The sequence below is a fragment of the Dioscorea cayenensis genome, chromosome 4 (genome assembly GCF_009730915.1).
Source record: "Dioscorea cayenensis subsp. rotundata cultivar TDr96_F1 chromosome 4, TDr96_F1_v2_PseudoChromosome.rev07_lg8_w22 25.fasta, whole genome shotgun sequence".
Taxonomy (NCBI): Eukaryota; Viridiplantae; Streptophyta; class Magnoliopsida; order Dioscoreales; family Dioscoreaceae; genus Dioscorea; species Dioscorea cayenensis.
The window spans coordinates 6,549,091-6,563,999 of record NC_052474.1 but is presented as its reverse complement, the minus strand read 5'-3'; the positions used below and the strand labels follow the sequence as shown (position 1 = coordinate 6,563,999).

At 34.4% G+C, this 14,909-nt stretch overlaps 3 protein-coding genes across 3 annotated transcripts; 2 read left to right on the top strand and 1 right to left on the bottom strand.

Annotated features, from left to right (window-relative positions):
* The first annotated feature begins 6,588 nt into the window (after positions 1-6,588).
* Positions 6,589-9,245, top strand: LOC120259200 (guanine nucleotide-binding protein subunit beta-like protein). The gene is made up of 2 exons (XM_039266758.1): positions 6,589-7,551; positions 8,888-9,245. The coding sequence occupies exons 1-2, from the start codon at positions 6,688-6,690 to the stop codon at positions 8,990-8,992; spliced, it is 969 nt and encodes a 322-aa protein (XP_039122692.1). The 5' UTR covers positions 6,589-6,687; the 3' UTR covers positions 8,993-9,245.
* Positions 9,246-10,083: 838 nt separating this feature from the next.
* Positions 10,084-14,199, bottom strand: LOC120259557. Its single transcript, XM_039267186.1, has 2 exons — positions 13,880-14,199; positions 10,084-11,653 (listed from the first exon to the last, which is right to left on the bottom strand). Exons 1-2 carry the CDS (start codon positions 14,154-14,156, stop codon positions 11,499-11,501), a joined length of 432 nt encoding a protein of 143 aa, XP_039123120.1. The 5' UTR covers positions 14,157-14,199; the 3' UTR covers positions 10,084-11,498.
* Positions 10,478-11,167, top strand: LOC120258619 (rhicadhesin receptor-like). Its single transcript, XM_039266078.1, has one exon. It carries the CDS (start codon positions 10,478-10,480, stop codon positions 11,165-11,167), a length of 690 nt encoding a protein of 229 aa, XP_039122012.1.
* Positions 14,200-14,909: the final 710 nt, after the last annotated feature.

Genomic DNA, 14,909 nt, shown 5'->3' with positions numbered 1-14,909 from the left:
ATAAATTAGAATTTAAAGAAGGTATCCAAGAGGACCAAATACTGGAAATTGAATGAGGTGAAAGATGGGAGTTAATACTTTGTCTGAAGAAAGACCAAATTCTCTCTGAGTAATCACAATCGAGGAATAGATGATCTACTGTTTCTGAGTTTTTGTTGCAGAGAATGCAGGTGTCTGTGGCAATTATATTACAACCTCTCTTGAAAAGGTTGGACAAGGTAAGAATTTAGTCCTCCCGAACTAACTAGCAAAATAAAGTGATTTTGCTTGGGCATTTGAGTTTCTAGAATTGGGAATAAATTGGACAACGATTCCCTCCGTCAATTAAGAATTTGTAAAAGGATTTAACGGAGAAGTTACCACTTTTCACTAAATTCCAAGTATGTGTATCTTCTTGGATGTTGGAACAGTCCGGCACTGAATTCAGTAATGTTGAGATATTGTTTAATGAGCTTGATGGAAGGAGGTACTCTGGGGAGTCTAGTTGAATGAATTGTCTAAGGGTCATCCAAGGATCAGGGCAGCCAGTGAAAAGATCAGGCCAAATATCTTTGAGAGTTCGCCCTCCAAACCATCGATCGTGACATAAAGATGTGCTATCTCCATTTCTTATATATTTGGAGATACAAGCTCGAAAGGAAGGAAGGATGGAATTGATCCCTGCCTAGAAAAAAGATTTATTTCGAGGAGGAGTTTGGAAAAGAGTATCAAGAGGTTTTTTGATGGAATAATTAGCACTTAAAATTTTGGCCCAACAACTGTTTGGGTTGTTAATGATCTTCCACCACCATTTTCCGAGTAAGGCACTGTTGAATTCTTGAAAATTGAGAATTCCCCAACCTCCTTAATTACGAGGTCTGCATAATCTTTTCCAGGAAACCAAGCGGATACCCTTAGATCCAAGATCTGGACTTTTCCAAAGAAAGTCTCTTCTTATTTTATCAATTTCTTGAATCACCCAAGCTGGGGATTTGAAAACAGACATCCAGTAAACTGGAATAGAGGATAAAACAGAGTTGAGAAGAGTTAAACGTTCCCCTAAAGATAAATAAATTGCTTTCCAGGGAGAGAGTCTTGATCGAACCATTCTAATGAGTTTTGTCTAATCTTGGCATTTTGGTCTTCTTCCTGAGAGTGAAACTCCAAGGTATGTGATAGGGAGGCAGTCTCTGCTACAGTTTAGGATTGTTGCGGAAGAGAAGTTTGGTTGGAACCCAAAGTTGGTGGAATAGAGGCAACTTTTTGAGAAGTTTATAGATAGACCCGAGGATCCTTCAAAAATGTAGAGAATTAATTTGATTATGTAAAGATCTTCGTGGCCTCCTTCCAAGAATATTAATAAGTCATCTGCGTATTGCAAATGGCATATACTGTTGGAGTGATCCAATTGGACTCCAATCAGCACTTTAGAGTTGATGGCATGTTTAAACATAGCGCTGCGAGCATCCATAGCTAAAGCAAACAGAAGAGAGGAAAGGGGGTCTCCTTGCCTTAATCCTTTTTTGCAATGAATAAATCCTTGGGTGGTTCCATTTATAAGGATTTGAGCCTTTGCGGTCTTAAGTATGGTATGGATCCAAGATAGCCATCTTGAGCCAAATCCTCTAGTTGCAAGGATGTCAAGGAGGAAGTTCCAGTCTAGAGTGTCAAAGGCTTTGGCAAAGTCCACTTTGAAAGCAAAGCCAAGAAGTTTCCTTTTTTGAAAATTAAAAATAAGTTCTTGGGCAGCAACAATATTATCGGCAATACATCTCATAATAAATCCAGATTGAGAATCTTCAACTAGGTCATTAATAACTAGGCTTAGCCTAGCTAGTAGCAAGAATTTTAGAAATGATTTTGCAGGTAGAGTTAATTAGACTGATAAGTCAAAAATCAGAGACTTCAGTCGGGGAGCTTTTTTTTAGCGATAAGAGCAATATGGACCTAGTTCAGGCGCTCAAAATTGATCTAGCCGTAGTAAAAATCATCGCAAAGTTTAATAAAGGTTTTCTAAATAAGGTCCTAATGTTTCTGGAAGAAAAATAATGAGAAACCATCTGGGCCAGGTGCCTTATCAGCATTTAAATCAAACACTGCTTTCTTTATTTCCTCATAAGAGAACAGGAGTTCAAGATGAGAGAGATTCACTCTTTCTTTAAATGCAAATAGGTTTTGCCAATCAAGAAGGAAGCGAAGATTAATAGGGGTCCCAATCTGTTGTTTGAAGTAATCAGTGAAACAATTGCCAATTTCTTGGTTTCCTTCTACCCATTGTTCGTGAACTTGGATTTGGGGGATATAGTTTTTATTTCTCCTGCCATTTGCCATAAGGTGAAAATATTTTGTGTTAGAGTCCCCTTATTTGAGCCAGGTGATTCTTGATCTTTGTTTCCAGTAGATCTCTTCTTGTTTTAATAGAGAGTGGAGCTCAACTCTGATTTGGGAGATTCAGGTAGCTTCAATTTCAGAAAGAGATTTGATCTCATTTAAGGAATCGATAGAATGGAGTCCCATTAATAAATTTTTTTAAGGAGATTTGAATTACCGAAATTGTCCTTGGCCCAACTGCGAAGATTGGCTTTTAGAAAGTTAATTTTTTGGAAATGATAAAAGCCCTGCAGCCTTCGGGGTTGTTATTGGACCACCATTCCTGGATTAAGTTCTTTAGATTCTCAATGGAATACTAGGATTTTTCGAATCTAAAGATTCGGGGGCGAGAATGGTGGGCCCCAAATTCCAGGTAGATTGGAGTATGGTCGAATCCAAGTGTAGAAAGTGCGTATTGGTAGTATCTGGGGTTCAAAGAGGGCCAATTGTGGAAGAGTAGAAATCGGTCTAAACGTACCCAGATTGGATCAGATTGAGTTTTGTTTTGTTTTTTTTTCCTTGGATTTTTGTTTTAAATCTATCCATTGTAGGTGCATGGTTTGAACCATAATCAATATCATACTTGATTAATTAATGGTGGAAATTGGGAAATTTATAACATCTTCCAAACTCTGCCACCGCGCGCGGTAAGAACTAAGAAGGGTTAAAAAACACAGTGAAGAAATATACGAATTAATTTAGAAAACAGAGATGCATTGGGTTAAGTGTGTGACCTCTAAACCATTGAGATGGTGATTGTACCAAACAACTCCACTCACATCTAGGGGTGTAAATGAGCTAAGCTACTCGTGAGCTACTCGAGATAGGCTTGGTCAATGCTCGAATTCGATTCGATTTTTCACGGGCCAAGCCAAGCTCGAGCTGCTCGTTTATGTTGACAAGCCGAGCTTCAAGCCTAAAAATACTCAGCTCGTGAGGCTCGCGAGCCTAAATGAGCTTTTATATATAAAATATTAAATTATTTATATATAAATCACAAAAATACATAATTATATAAACTATATAAAATTAAAAATATTTATGTATACAAGCTAATCGAGCTTAAACGAGCCGAGCTCGAGCTACTTGAGCTTTTCAGCGAGCCGAGCTCGAGCCTTCGAATACTATACTCGAGTCGAGCTCGAGCCTGGTGATACTCGGCTCAGCTCGACTCATTTACAACCCTACTCACATCAAAGATCTAAAAGATTATTCAAATATATTTTTAATTTATGGCTTTTTTAATTACAAAATGATGCATATTTATACTCTTTAAAAATATATATATATATTTTTAAAAATATTTGTTTAAATATATTGTTTGAATTATTGAAATTGTATATATTTATTTTTATATATATAGTATATAAATTTTTTTTTTCAAAAATCTATTATTTTGTTACTTGGATTTTTTCCTAGTTAGTATATATAATATTTAAAAAAAATTATTTGTGAAATTTTACCGTTTGTCTCTTGATATTTTACAAATTTGGTTATATAGTAACAAGTTTTGTTTTTTTGTTTTTTTTGTTTTTTTGCAAAACTTTATTGTTTGGGAACTTGATTCTTCATGAATTAATATTATATATATATATATATATATATATTTCTAAAAATCTATTGGTTGCCTCTTTTACTTTTTACTTGTCGCCAATAAAAATTTTGGTAATTGCCCCTAAAATATTTTTGGTCTCTAAAAAATAAAAACTGCTTCCTCCTTCTCTACCGGAAGTGCATATATTCTAGATGAGAACCAATGACTTTTAGAATCTATTAAAAATCTTAAACTTAATTGTATGTATTTTTTAACATTATTGTTTTCTCTTATTTTATACGAAACAATTTTTTTTCCTAGTCAATAAAATGCAGTTTATCTGTGATGGTGCAGTATATTTAATGTATTCCTAATAAAACAATTAATTAAAGTCAAAATATGAATTTGCAAAGTGAAGACTTCACTTCTCTAAAAATCTTTATATATACATATATATTATTTTGAAAATGTTTTTCATGATGTATCTCACTCTCATCATTTGGCTCACGGACCAACCCAAAGCTAGTCTAAGCCTGATTCAAACCCAATCCAAAATTAATATTTGATGAGTTAGACCAAGCACAACCCAAACAAAACTTGGATTGGATATGAATAACATTTTTAAGCCGGTTCTTTTGAACTATTTTTGGGCTGTTACAACATGCTGGTCCATGAGCTGACCCATTGGATTTATTATTAAATATTAATAATATAAATTTTAAAAAATATCACAAATAATACACAATGATAGAATGAGTAGGTGTCAACCTAGTTGAAATTTACCCATATTTTAGTTATACAATATTTTTCTCAAGTCAAAATTTAATAATACTAATCAATTAATAAAATTATTCATTTTTATTTTTTTTATTTTTTTTATTTTTAAATTATCACAGAGATTAATTAAAGTAAAGTTAAAAATAAATAACAACGACCTGATTCGAGCCGAATCCAACCGCCCGATCCTAGCCCGATTCAATAATTGATCCAAAAAGCCAAGCCTATGAGCTGGGCCATGGGCTTCATATTTAAAATTTTGGTCGGCCCAATTCTGCCCAAACTATTCATGAAGTTCGTTGAATTTGGGCTTGGGCTGGGCTAAAGCTTAAATATTTTGGGTTGGCCTGGCCTGGCCTAATGATGAAAGTGAGATTTATTGAAAAATTTTAATAAGATACAAAAAAATAAAAAAATTACACATGCATATTATTTTACATATATTTCACTAGAAAATTTATATCTATTATGATATAAAATTGAGAGATGTAGTAAATTTTATATATTATTCATAATGAGTATATCCATCCTCGCAACATATAAGTGTTAAGTGTCATTATTTATTAACTTCCAAATGAAAAGTCAGGATTTTGAGAATTTAAAATATGTATAGGATGCTTGTCCACATTGTTTTAAAAGATGAAACTAAATAAAAAAAAATAAAGATAGAAGGTATGTATAACCAATAAAATTGTTAGTTGATTAGTGAAACAAATTTATTCTTTGGCCTAAACGATAACAACTTCCTCGTGTTATATATATATATATATATATATATTTCCACCTTTGGTCATGTTAATTATCTTTGAAAAACACCAAAGTTGGCCAAAGATTAATTTATTTTATTGACATAAATCCTTTCATAACAAATGCACCCTTAGATGCATTTTTTTTTTCATCATATGTTATCAAACATCTAAAATATACCATGTGTATGATATCTTCTGCTTTTCTATTTCAAGTTCTCTAGTTGGGACATTTGAGTGAACTATTATAATTTCTTTTTAAATTTTCTTTTGGTCTTTAGTTGAGGTTGAGAGAATTAAAACTCAGTTTGATGTTATTTCTTTATTTGCTTTCTTATCCTCAACCTCACTTTGTTTGAAGAACCTAGTTAAATTCTTTTTACTTGTAATGAATATAAACATATGAAAAAATTTTAAACCTCCAATTATTATTTGAATATTTAGATCCATTATATATATTTAAAATATATCATCTCATTTCTTACAAAATCTTTTTACTAGTAATCAGAATATCAGTAATAAAATTAAGGATGTTACTTTACTATCAGCTATATAAAGTCAAGAAATTAAAACCAATTATGCTTTAGCTTTTTTATTTTTAACCGAAAGAACTATAAATTTTTTTTATGAAAATAAAATCCATTGTTAAAAGAATTTATTAATGAATATTCCAACATAAACATTTTTTTTTAAAAAAATATGATATATTAATAGCAAATATCTATTTATCTAGGTTTATCAAATCCCCTTGTAACAAAAACAACAAATATTTCTTATAAAAAGATACCAAAGAGACAAACAAGTATAAAAATGCGTTAGTTATAATAGTTTAATAAGATAAATCTTGAGTAGCAAAGCACAACTTGAGAATTGGAGGCTACACCCCGTCACTCTAAAGGATTAATTAATTATTAATTAAACTGTTTTTAGGTTTCATAAAATAGTAATACATAAATTCCTTTTGTAAAAAATAAATAAATAAATAAAAATTAGGAGTAAACTAAAACATTGTAAACCACTGTTATTTAAAAAAATTTTCGGATATTTAAATTTTGAAACAATAAATAGATAATAAAATAAACAAATAATTTATTTTTCCCATTAAAAAAAAAATAAAAACAAAAATAAAAAAAACCCGGGTTACCCTCGTCCCCCATATATAAACTCGCTTTCCAAACGCTAGCGCCTTCTCACCCAAACCCTAGAAATCCTCCCTCGGCGGCGCAGTGCCAGCGGAGTACCCATTTTCCACCTCTCTGCGAGCTCCGGCCAGCACCGAGAATGGCGGATACTCTAGTCCTCAGGGGCACGTTGAAAGGTCATTCTGACATGGTGACGGCGATCGCCACTCCGATCGACAATTCCGACATGATCGTCTCCTCCTCCCGCGACAAGTCCGTCCTTGTCTGGCACCTCACCAAAGAGACGGGCACCGGAGATCCGGCGAACACTGTGTACGGCGTCCCTCGTCGTCGCCTCACTGGCCATTCCCACTTCGTCCAGGACGTGGTCCTTTCATCCGATGGCCAGTTTGCTCTCTCCGGCTCCTGGGACGGTGAGCTCCGTCTCTGGGACCTTGCCACCGGGGTCACCACCCGCCGCTTCGTTGGCCATGCCAAGGACGTCCTCTCGGTCGCATTCTCCATTGACAATCGCCAGATCGTCTCCGCCTCCCGTGACCGAACCATCAAGCTTTGGAATACCCTCGGCGAATGCAAGTACACCATCCAAGACGCCGACAGCCACACTGGGTGGGTTTCTTGCGTTCGCTTTAGCCCCAACGCTTACCAGCCTACAATCGTCTCTGGATCCTGGGATCGGACGGTAAAGATCTGGAACTTGACGAACTGTAAGCTCCGGTCCACCCTCACCGGCCATGGAGGCTACGTGAATGCCGTCGCTGTCAGCCCTGATGGTTCTCTTTGTGCTAGTGGTGGTAAGGACGGGGTGACCCTGCTTTGGGACTTGGCCGAAGGGAAGAAGCTCTACTCGCTTGAGGCTGGAGCCATCATCCACTCCCTATGTTTCAGCCCTAACAGGTACTGGCTTTGTGCTGCTACTGAGGTCAGTGTCAAGATCTGGGACCTGGAGAGTAAGTCCATTGTGCAGGATCTCAAGCCCGAAGCAACCACTGGAAAGAATCAGGTATAACGAATATTAACTTATCTTTGCGTAATATATTGGGATTTGACTTTAAATCGGTAGAAATGTATGTTTTGTGGTTGCTTCCTTTTAGTTTTAAGTCTATTTTGTTTGTTTGGGTCTAGTATTTCTCTTAATGGTTAATATAGTTTATATGCTTTGTATAAGTTTTACTTGGATGCATACATGTTGGTGATGAATGTATGATGCTGCATCAGTAGATTGGTCTCTGAATGCTGAATCTTTTATTCTTCTAAGAACCATGCTAAGATTTTTGGTTAGGTTTTGCTTTGTGTTCTTGTTTTACCATGTTTTATTTGCCTCAGTTATGTTTTTGTTGCATGGTCTATAAGATGTGTTCCTATTAGTTTTCACGTTGACAAACTTATTGTGAGCATCATTGATTTTGGCTTCCTTAAAGTTAACTTTAATTGGCTGTGGTTCTGTTATTTTGTTTCAGCATGATTATTTGTAGCATTGTTGTGTTTTTCTTTGTATTGTTAGGTACATTTGGGGGTTAGAGCTTTTGGTAGCTTTTATAGATCTATGTTATTATTTTTATTCAAATTGTTTACACTGACATGAGTTTTTGGTGCAAAACATTCATATAAGTTGCTTTTAGCTGATGCATACATGTTCTTTATAGTCTATGTTGAATCAAGATAGAGAACCGCATTAATATATGTCTTATGAATGCATAAGGAAATCATTGTTTGCATTTGATCCGAACTTAAGAATATAAACTACTCACAGAGTTAACTGTAATGCAATTTATAGAATCATATCGACTGTTCTATATGCATCAGAGATAGGTTTACACTTTCTTGTGGGAAATGTTTGACTGCCATTATTAGCCTGATGACCACTATTTACTAATCATCGCAAAAGAAGACCTACAATTTCCTATCCTTGGTTAATATTTTCAAGAGTTTCACTCCATTCTGAGATGAGACATCTACTACTTTTCTAAGCCTCTTTTGCCAATAACCTTGAATTGGCTAAATTCAGTTCACCCCAATTTTAGTTCTCTTAGACCAAAATCTTGTTGCTTTTACTTTGATCTGCTATATTAGATGGTGTGTGAAGATCATGTTATGATATATTATGTTTGTGTTGCTTCAACAAGAGCTAGACTATAGTTTGCAACTCCATGTTTTGCGAACCATTTAATTGTAGAAGATTCCCTTCGGCAGATTTAGGATGTTTTTTTGCTTATGTTATGATGAACCATTAGAAAACATGTGCTGGATTTCCTGATTAATAATTTGTCCCTGCATACTGCATCTGTACATAATGTTTCTTACCTTGATAAAGAAATCTAATGAGTTTGTGTTGCCAGCTGCTGCACTGCACAAGTTTGAGCTGGAGCTCTGATGGGAGCACTCTGTACACTGGTTACACTGATGGTGTAATTAGAGTTTGGGAAATCACGAGAGGTTACTAGAACACGCCAGTAAGGCCTTCCAAGTTAGAATCTTTTTGCCGTTTTGAGTTTGAGAGCGGTGTTTACTCTATTGAACTAATTGTATTTCCTGTTTTCTTAGACCTGGAGCAGGTTAATTAATGACTTGTTTGTAAGAGTTTCGTTATTAATGTCTTGCATTTAAGTTTAAATCAGTCTTGATACTTAAACCTGCACCTCATTGATGGTTTCCTCTTAAACTACTTGGAATCATGTTTGTATGATGGTTGAAAAATGCTTCATTTGTTGATGTAATGTTCATCTTTGTTTTTTTATATTTTCAAATTGTTAGATGCAATCATCGTGTTTGAATATACTCTATGGTTTTTTTATTTGTCAATTTTAACTAAATTACAACTAAATCATATGAATTGAAAAAATTTTATTAAAATTAGTTGGTAATCTAAAATTTATAAAAAAATATATTAATTTTTAAATTTTATTTTTATTTAAAATATGTTTTTAAAAATATGCTTAAATATAGTGTAAATTTTTAGAAAAATATTTAATGTTTTATAAATTTTTTAAAGACACAAAAAAAACTATATAACCCTTTTAAAACGGGACAAATAAAAAGACGAGAGAGATAATTGTTTAGTTCTAATGTATATGTATATATTTATTTATATAATTATTTGGTATTATTATTATTTTTTTTTAACAAATAGATGACAAGCAACTCTTTTTAAGAAAAAAATCTGTATAATTTTTTTTTCGCTGCCATGATAAATTTGTTAGTCTCTAATGCCGTAAAATGGCAATTTTAGTTTAAAATGAATATTAGTTAATTTTTCAACGCAAAGAAATTATTCAAAAAGTATTATTTTTTTAATGTGTTAATATGGTAATAATAAGGATAATAATAAATACTTTTGTTTTAGAGAGAGAATATTGAATATTTTAAAAGCAAAGGCTAAAATGAATATTACAAACCATTTAAACACTGCAACCGGTATAAGCATCTCTAGTTTGATTGCATTATGATTTTCACCTTTATCTTCTACCTCACTTTAATGTTTGTCATATTTCATGTTGTTTAAAGAACATATGAAAAGCAAATGATCCAAATGATGGAAACCAAAGTTCATCTTCACTTGCTTAGTCATCTCATGTTTTTCATCTACCAAGTCATCTACACTAGGCGATCAATTTCCAACATTATACTTCCCATAGTTCTACACATTAAAACAAGTGAAGGGCGGACGAGTATTATTTTCAGACCACTAATCTCTAAATTAAGCCATCCCCTCCAGATGGACCAAGTGATGCTATCCAGGACAAAACTGCTCCATAAATTCCATATTGTCTCCATCACAGATCAAAGCTCACAAGCATCCAGTCCCATATCATTTTCATGCTCATCTGGCACTCTTGTTAGCTAGCTTCCCTCAATCAACTATAAATGCATGTCCAAACTGCCATCTCCAACCACACAGTCTAACACACAGAGAAAGGAAAAGAAATAGAATGGCAGGCCAGACTACCACTGCAACAACCTTGTTTCTCTTGATGTCCATGATACTGATGATCATATTGTTACTAGACTTCTCATATGTTTGTCATGCAGATCCTGATCCAGTTGATGACATTTGCATTGCTGATTTAAGTACAGGCCAGAGATTTGCAAATGGGTATCCCTGCAAACCGGCCTCACAAGTCACAGCAGATGATCTCGTCTCTGATGTCCTAGCCAAGGAGGGCAATACCAGCAATGTGTTCGGCTCCTTCACTACACACGGCACTGTCGTAAAGTTCCCGGGCCTCAACACCATGGGCATGTCCATGAATCGTGTCGACTTTGCACCCGGAGGCATCAATGCACCACACACTCACCCTCGTGCTTCGGAGCTTGTGATAGTCGTTCGGGGTACACTATTCATCGGTATCATTACAGCTGATAACAAGTACTTCTCCAAGGTGGTGAAGAAAGGTGAGATGTTCATTGTGCCCCGGGGTCTCATGCATTTCCAATGCAACATTGGCAAGGGGAAGGCACAGACATATGCAGCTTTTAACAGTCAGTTGCCAGGAGGAATCAGTGTTCCCAAGTCTCTCTTTCGATCAACACCCTCAATTCCTGACGGCCTTCTTTCCAAGGTCTTCCAGCTTGATGAAGCCACTGTCAGAGCCTCTAAAGCTAAATTAGTTAATATCTGATGGGCAACATGTTCCTATTTCTCCTTTCTTCCTTCATGTTGTTGTTGTTGTTGTTGTTGTTATTGTTTTTTTTTCCCCTCGTAATTTCTCTTTGTTTTCATGGAAAAACAAAGCTTCCTTCTTCTGTGTTGTATTGTTTGTTTTCATTGAAATTATACAATGTCTGTTGTAGTGCTTGAATGGTGTTTGAACATGGAATTGCAATATACATTCAGGTAATAACTACAATGACTGAGGAATATGAGTTATGAGTTTAACTGGAATAAGAGAAATAGAAGGGCTCTCGACAAGGGTGAGAAAAACATAGATCAAAGATTTACCAGGAGTCAAATCAATCATCGTATGAGCAATGAGGAGCTGCAGTACAGCCAGCATCAAACGGATCTTCAGAGCCACAACAATGCCAGTACTGGAATACTTGGCCTGAATCAGGAGTGTTCATTGTCCCTCCAGTGTACACACTCTCAAATTTCCTCTTTGTTTCTCCTGACATTGTAAGGAATGAAGTATTACTAACCAGAGGACCTTTGATGAATGTTTGAACTCACAAAAGAAATAAATATCTTCTGAAAGTGTCTTGACCAAAGAAATAGAGGACAAGATTTCAACAGTTCAATCAGTCTAGTAAACGTGGAAGTATTTGTTTCTCAAAGTATAATGAAAGCAAATCAACAAGTGTTAGGATAAAGAATTGTTTGGATTGGCTTTTGGAAAACCCAGAAGTGTTTTTTTATAAGTTAAGCACTTCTGGGTTCCAAAAATGGTGTTTGTATTGGCTTTTCTGAAAAAGCAAAAGCTGTAAAAAAAAGCTGAAAAACAGTTTTTTTTAAAAAGCTAGTCATAAACAGCTTATGAAAAAAAAACTGTTTTTAGCTTATTTTTACAGCTTATACTTCTACATTAATCCAAACAGAAAATACAAAAAGTGCTTAACTTACTCTGGAGAAAACACTTTTTTTCAGAAGCACTTCTACTAAACTATAAAAAAGCACTTTTTGATAAACCAATCCAAACAAGACCTAAAAAGGGGACTGCATTCCTTATATAGGAAATAAAAGTCAAATATTCCTTCTATATTCCTCCTAGCTAATACTAAGTGAGAGGACTATTTGCTTATTCCTCCACTTTAACAAAACAACATCAAGTAAGGGTGGAGAATACATCAATTTAGACATTAACCTTAATCCCCCTATAATCCCCATCCAAACACAAGGGACCGGTATTGTTAGATAATGTCCAGATCAATGTGAGACAATTGTTCCGCCACCTTCTAGTTTTGCAATTGTTATGGAGGACCTATTTTGAGAAGAAGTTATACTTGAATAATCTTATTGGAAAAATAAATCTTCCAGCTACAATCTGATTTTATATAAAGGTGAAGTATAAACACATGATATAAAATTGACCATTTATTTATAGTATCCAGCACAAAAATAGCATAATGCTATAGGCAACAATTCTAGCAAGTGTGAAATATAAAGTGGTCTTGATTTATCTGAATTTGTAGCATAAGCAAAAGCAAGCATGTAAAATCTGCTAAGGTAGTTGTAAACATTTCAAAAAATAGCAAATTGCTATTATTACTATTACCTTTTCTTTTCTTTTCTTTTTTTTTTGGGTATGTAAATACAACCTAGAAGACAAATTTTCTTCAAGGCCATTTCAGATCATTTCTTCTGTTTCATCAACCTTTTTAATTGTCCCATGTTTTCTCTAGTTTCTTCCATTTTCTGCATTCTTTTCTTGAACATGATGCAAATATCACAAAACTATTTCCTTAATCGAATAGTCTGTAACTAAGACAACCACAAAAGGGGCAAACTCAACTCCAGGTTTGCTTTACAAGGCAATCTAAATCCACTTCCCAAGTATTCTTGAACTCTTTTACTATCAAGCAACTCACAGCGCTAATGCATTATCTCCGCTTTGTACATTTTTTTATTTATTTTATTTTATTTTATTTTGGAGTAACATACAACAATAAGAGGTGGTGAGCACCCAAAACCTCACCAAATTATGTTGCACAAAATTTTCTCTTAAGTCTTATACTTATTACAAATTGAGTAGACTGGTCAGAAAAGAATGACGCTTTCTGCTAAGTTAGCTCAGGAACTTCGCTTTTCGCTTGAGCATATGGTCTGATTTGTCATGAAACATATAGTACCATTTATGCTTATAGGAATTTAGGCAATGGTTTATACATTAAGCAATTCATGCAACATGTGCACCATTGTATCTCAAATATGATTATGAAAGACAAATAAAGTGTCAAATATGAGCACATGACATAAATCCAATGATTCAATTTTAGCTAAAATTTCATCCAATGTAAGACAGTTGTGCATCCTTTGAAACATTTGCATAGAAGAAAATAGCGAAATCCTACCTAAAATGCATTTTGGCCTTCGAGGGGACATTTTGGTTTTTCAATCCTCATACACATTTTTCCCAAATTGACAAATTTTGGATCATACAAGCAAGAGAACAACAGCTCCAAAATCATATTCAACCGAACAAGTAGATACTAAGGTTGAGTTCAAAATTTAGTCTAAAGGCATAGCAAAATTACATCTTTCTTTTACGCCAGAAGTACCAGACACATCCACATTGATTGGAAAGTCAATCCATGCCACAGATTAATAAATCAAGGAAAAAAGAATCCAACAAGAACAATTAACTACGAATTGGCATGCTCGAGGAAGGAAGACTGACCACCAAAATGGGCGGTGTGGAAGCGGCATGCTCGAGGGTGATTGACAGAGGGGTCGAACGGTTGCTTACAGTTCTTGCAGGTTCGCAGGACTGGATCAGGGCCAATCGTGCATCGAATCACCGAGGGGCACCCTCGAAGCGCCAGCACCAGCGCCAGCGGTGTCCGATTGGCGTGGCTGTGGATCACTGCAGTCCTGCCGGCTCCCACGCTATGGAAAGGGGGCTCAACGCGAGAACAAACCAGCGGCAATCGCACACTGGCTCCGAGTCCCGCCATCTTCGCTAACGAGATCCTCTTTCTCTCTTTCCCAAATATCACAACTTACCACTTTCTTTGGTTATAATCTTAGTTTGAAATTTTTTTAAAAAAATAAAAAATAAAAAAATGGTATTTCAAGTCATTTTTAGAAGAAACTTGTGTTTGGGTCAGTTAAACCACGCCAAAATTGTGAAAGATTAAATTTATTTTTAATATAGAAATTGGTCCAAATGACCGAGCCATAGGTTGTGTACGTAAATGATTTCGAATTTGAATATTTATACATATAAAAAATATAAATGATGACAGATTTATTTTTTTTATAGAATTTTTATTTAAAATTGAGTAAATTTATTTTTAACAAGTTAGTTTAATGGAAGAGGCGCATCTTCTATTCAGTTGGTGGGCAAATAAAACTTATTATTGAAAAATTTCAGTAATTTAATAATATATCAGTTCTTTCAATTATATATAAATATTTATAATTTTCAAATTAGTAGTAAGAGATTAAATTAGCATGTATATAAGCTAGAGTTGCTACTTAGAACCAATATTTGTGAATTATTAAGTATACAAATACTATATATTAAGTTAGGGTTGAGTTAAAAGCACAAACAAATTGATCTTCAGTAATCATTCATTCATCAACCATATTTAATGAATTTATCAACAATTAAATCAAACTGTCTATTGATAGTCGAATCATCATTAAAACTTTTCAGAAAGTAATGAAAGAGTTTTTTTCAGATAAATATATATTTTTTAAAAGTA

Coding starts and splice junctions, on each gene's coding strand:
- LOC120259200 (XM_039266758.1), top strand. CDS start 6,688: ATGGCGGATACTCTAGTCCTCAGGGGCACGTTGAAAGGTCATTCTGAC. Junction 7,552..8,887: donor CAACCACTGGAAAGAATCAG/GTATAACGAATA, acceptor TTGTGTTGCCAG/CTGCTGCACTGCACAAGTTT.
- LOC120259557 (XM_039267186.1), bottom strand. CDS start 14,156: ATGGCGGGACTCGGAGCCAGTGTGCGATTGCCGCTGGTTTGTTCTCGC. Junction 11,654..13,879: donor CCACACCGCCCATTTTGGTG/GTCAGTCTTCCT, acceptor TTACAATGTCAG/GAGAAACAAAGAGGAAATTT.
- LOC120258619 (XM_039266078.1), top strand. CDS start 10,478: ATGGCAGGCCAGACTACCACTGCAACAACCTTGTTTCTCTTGATGTCC.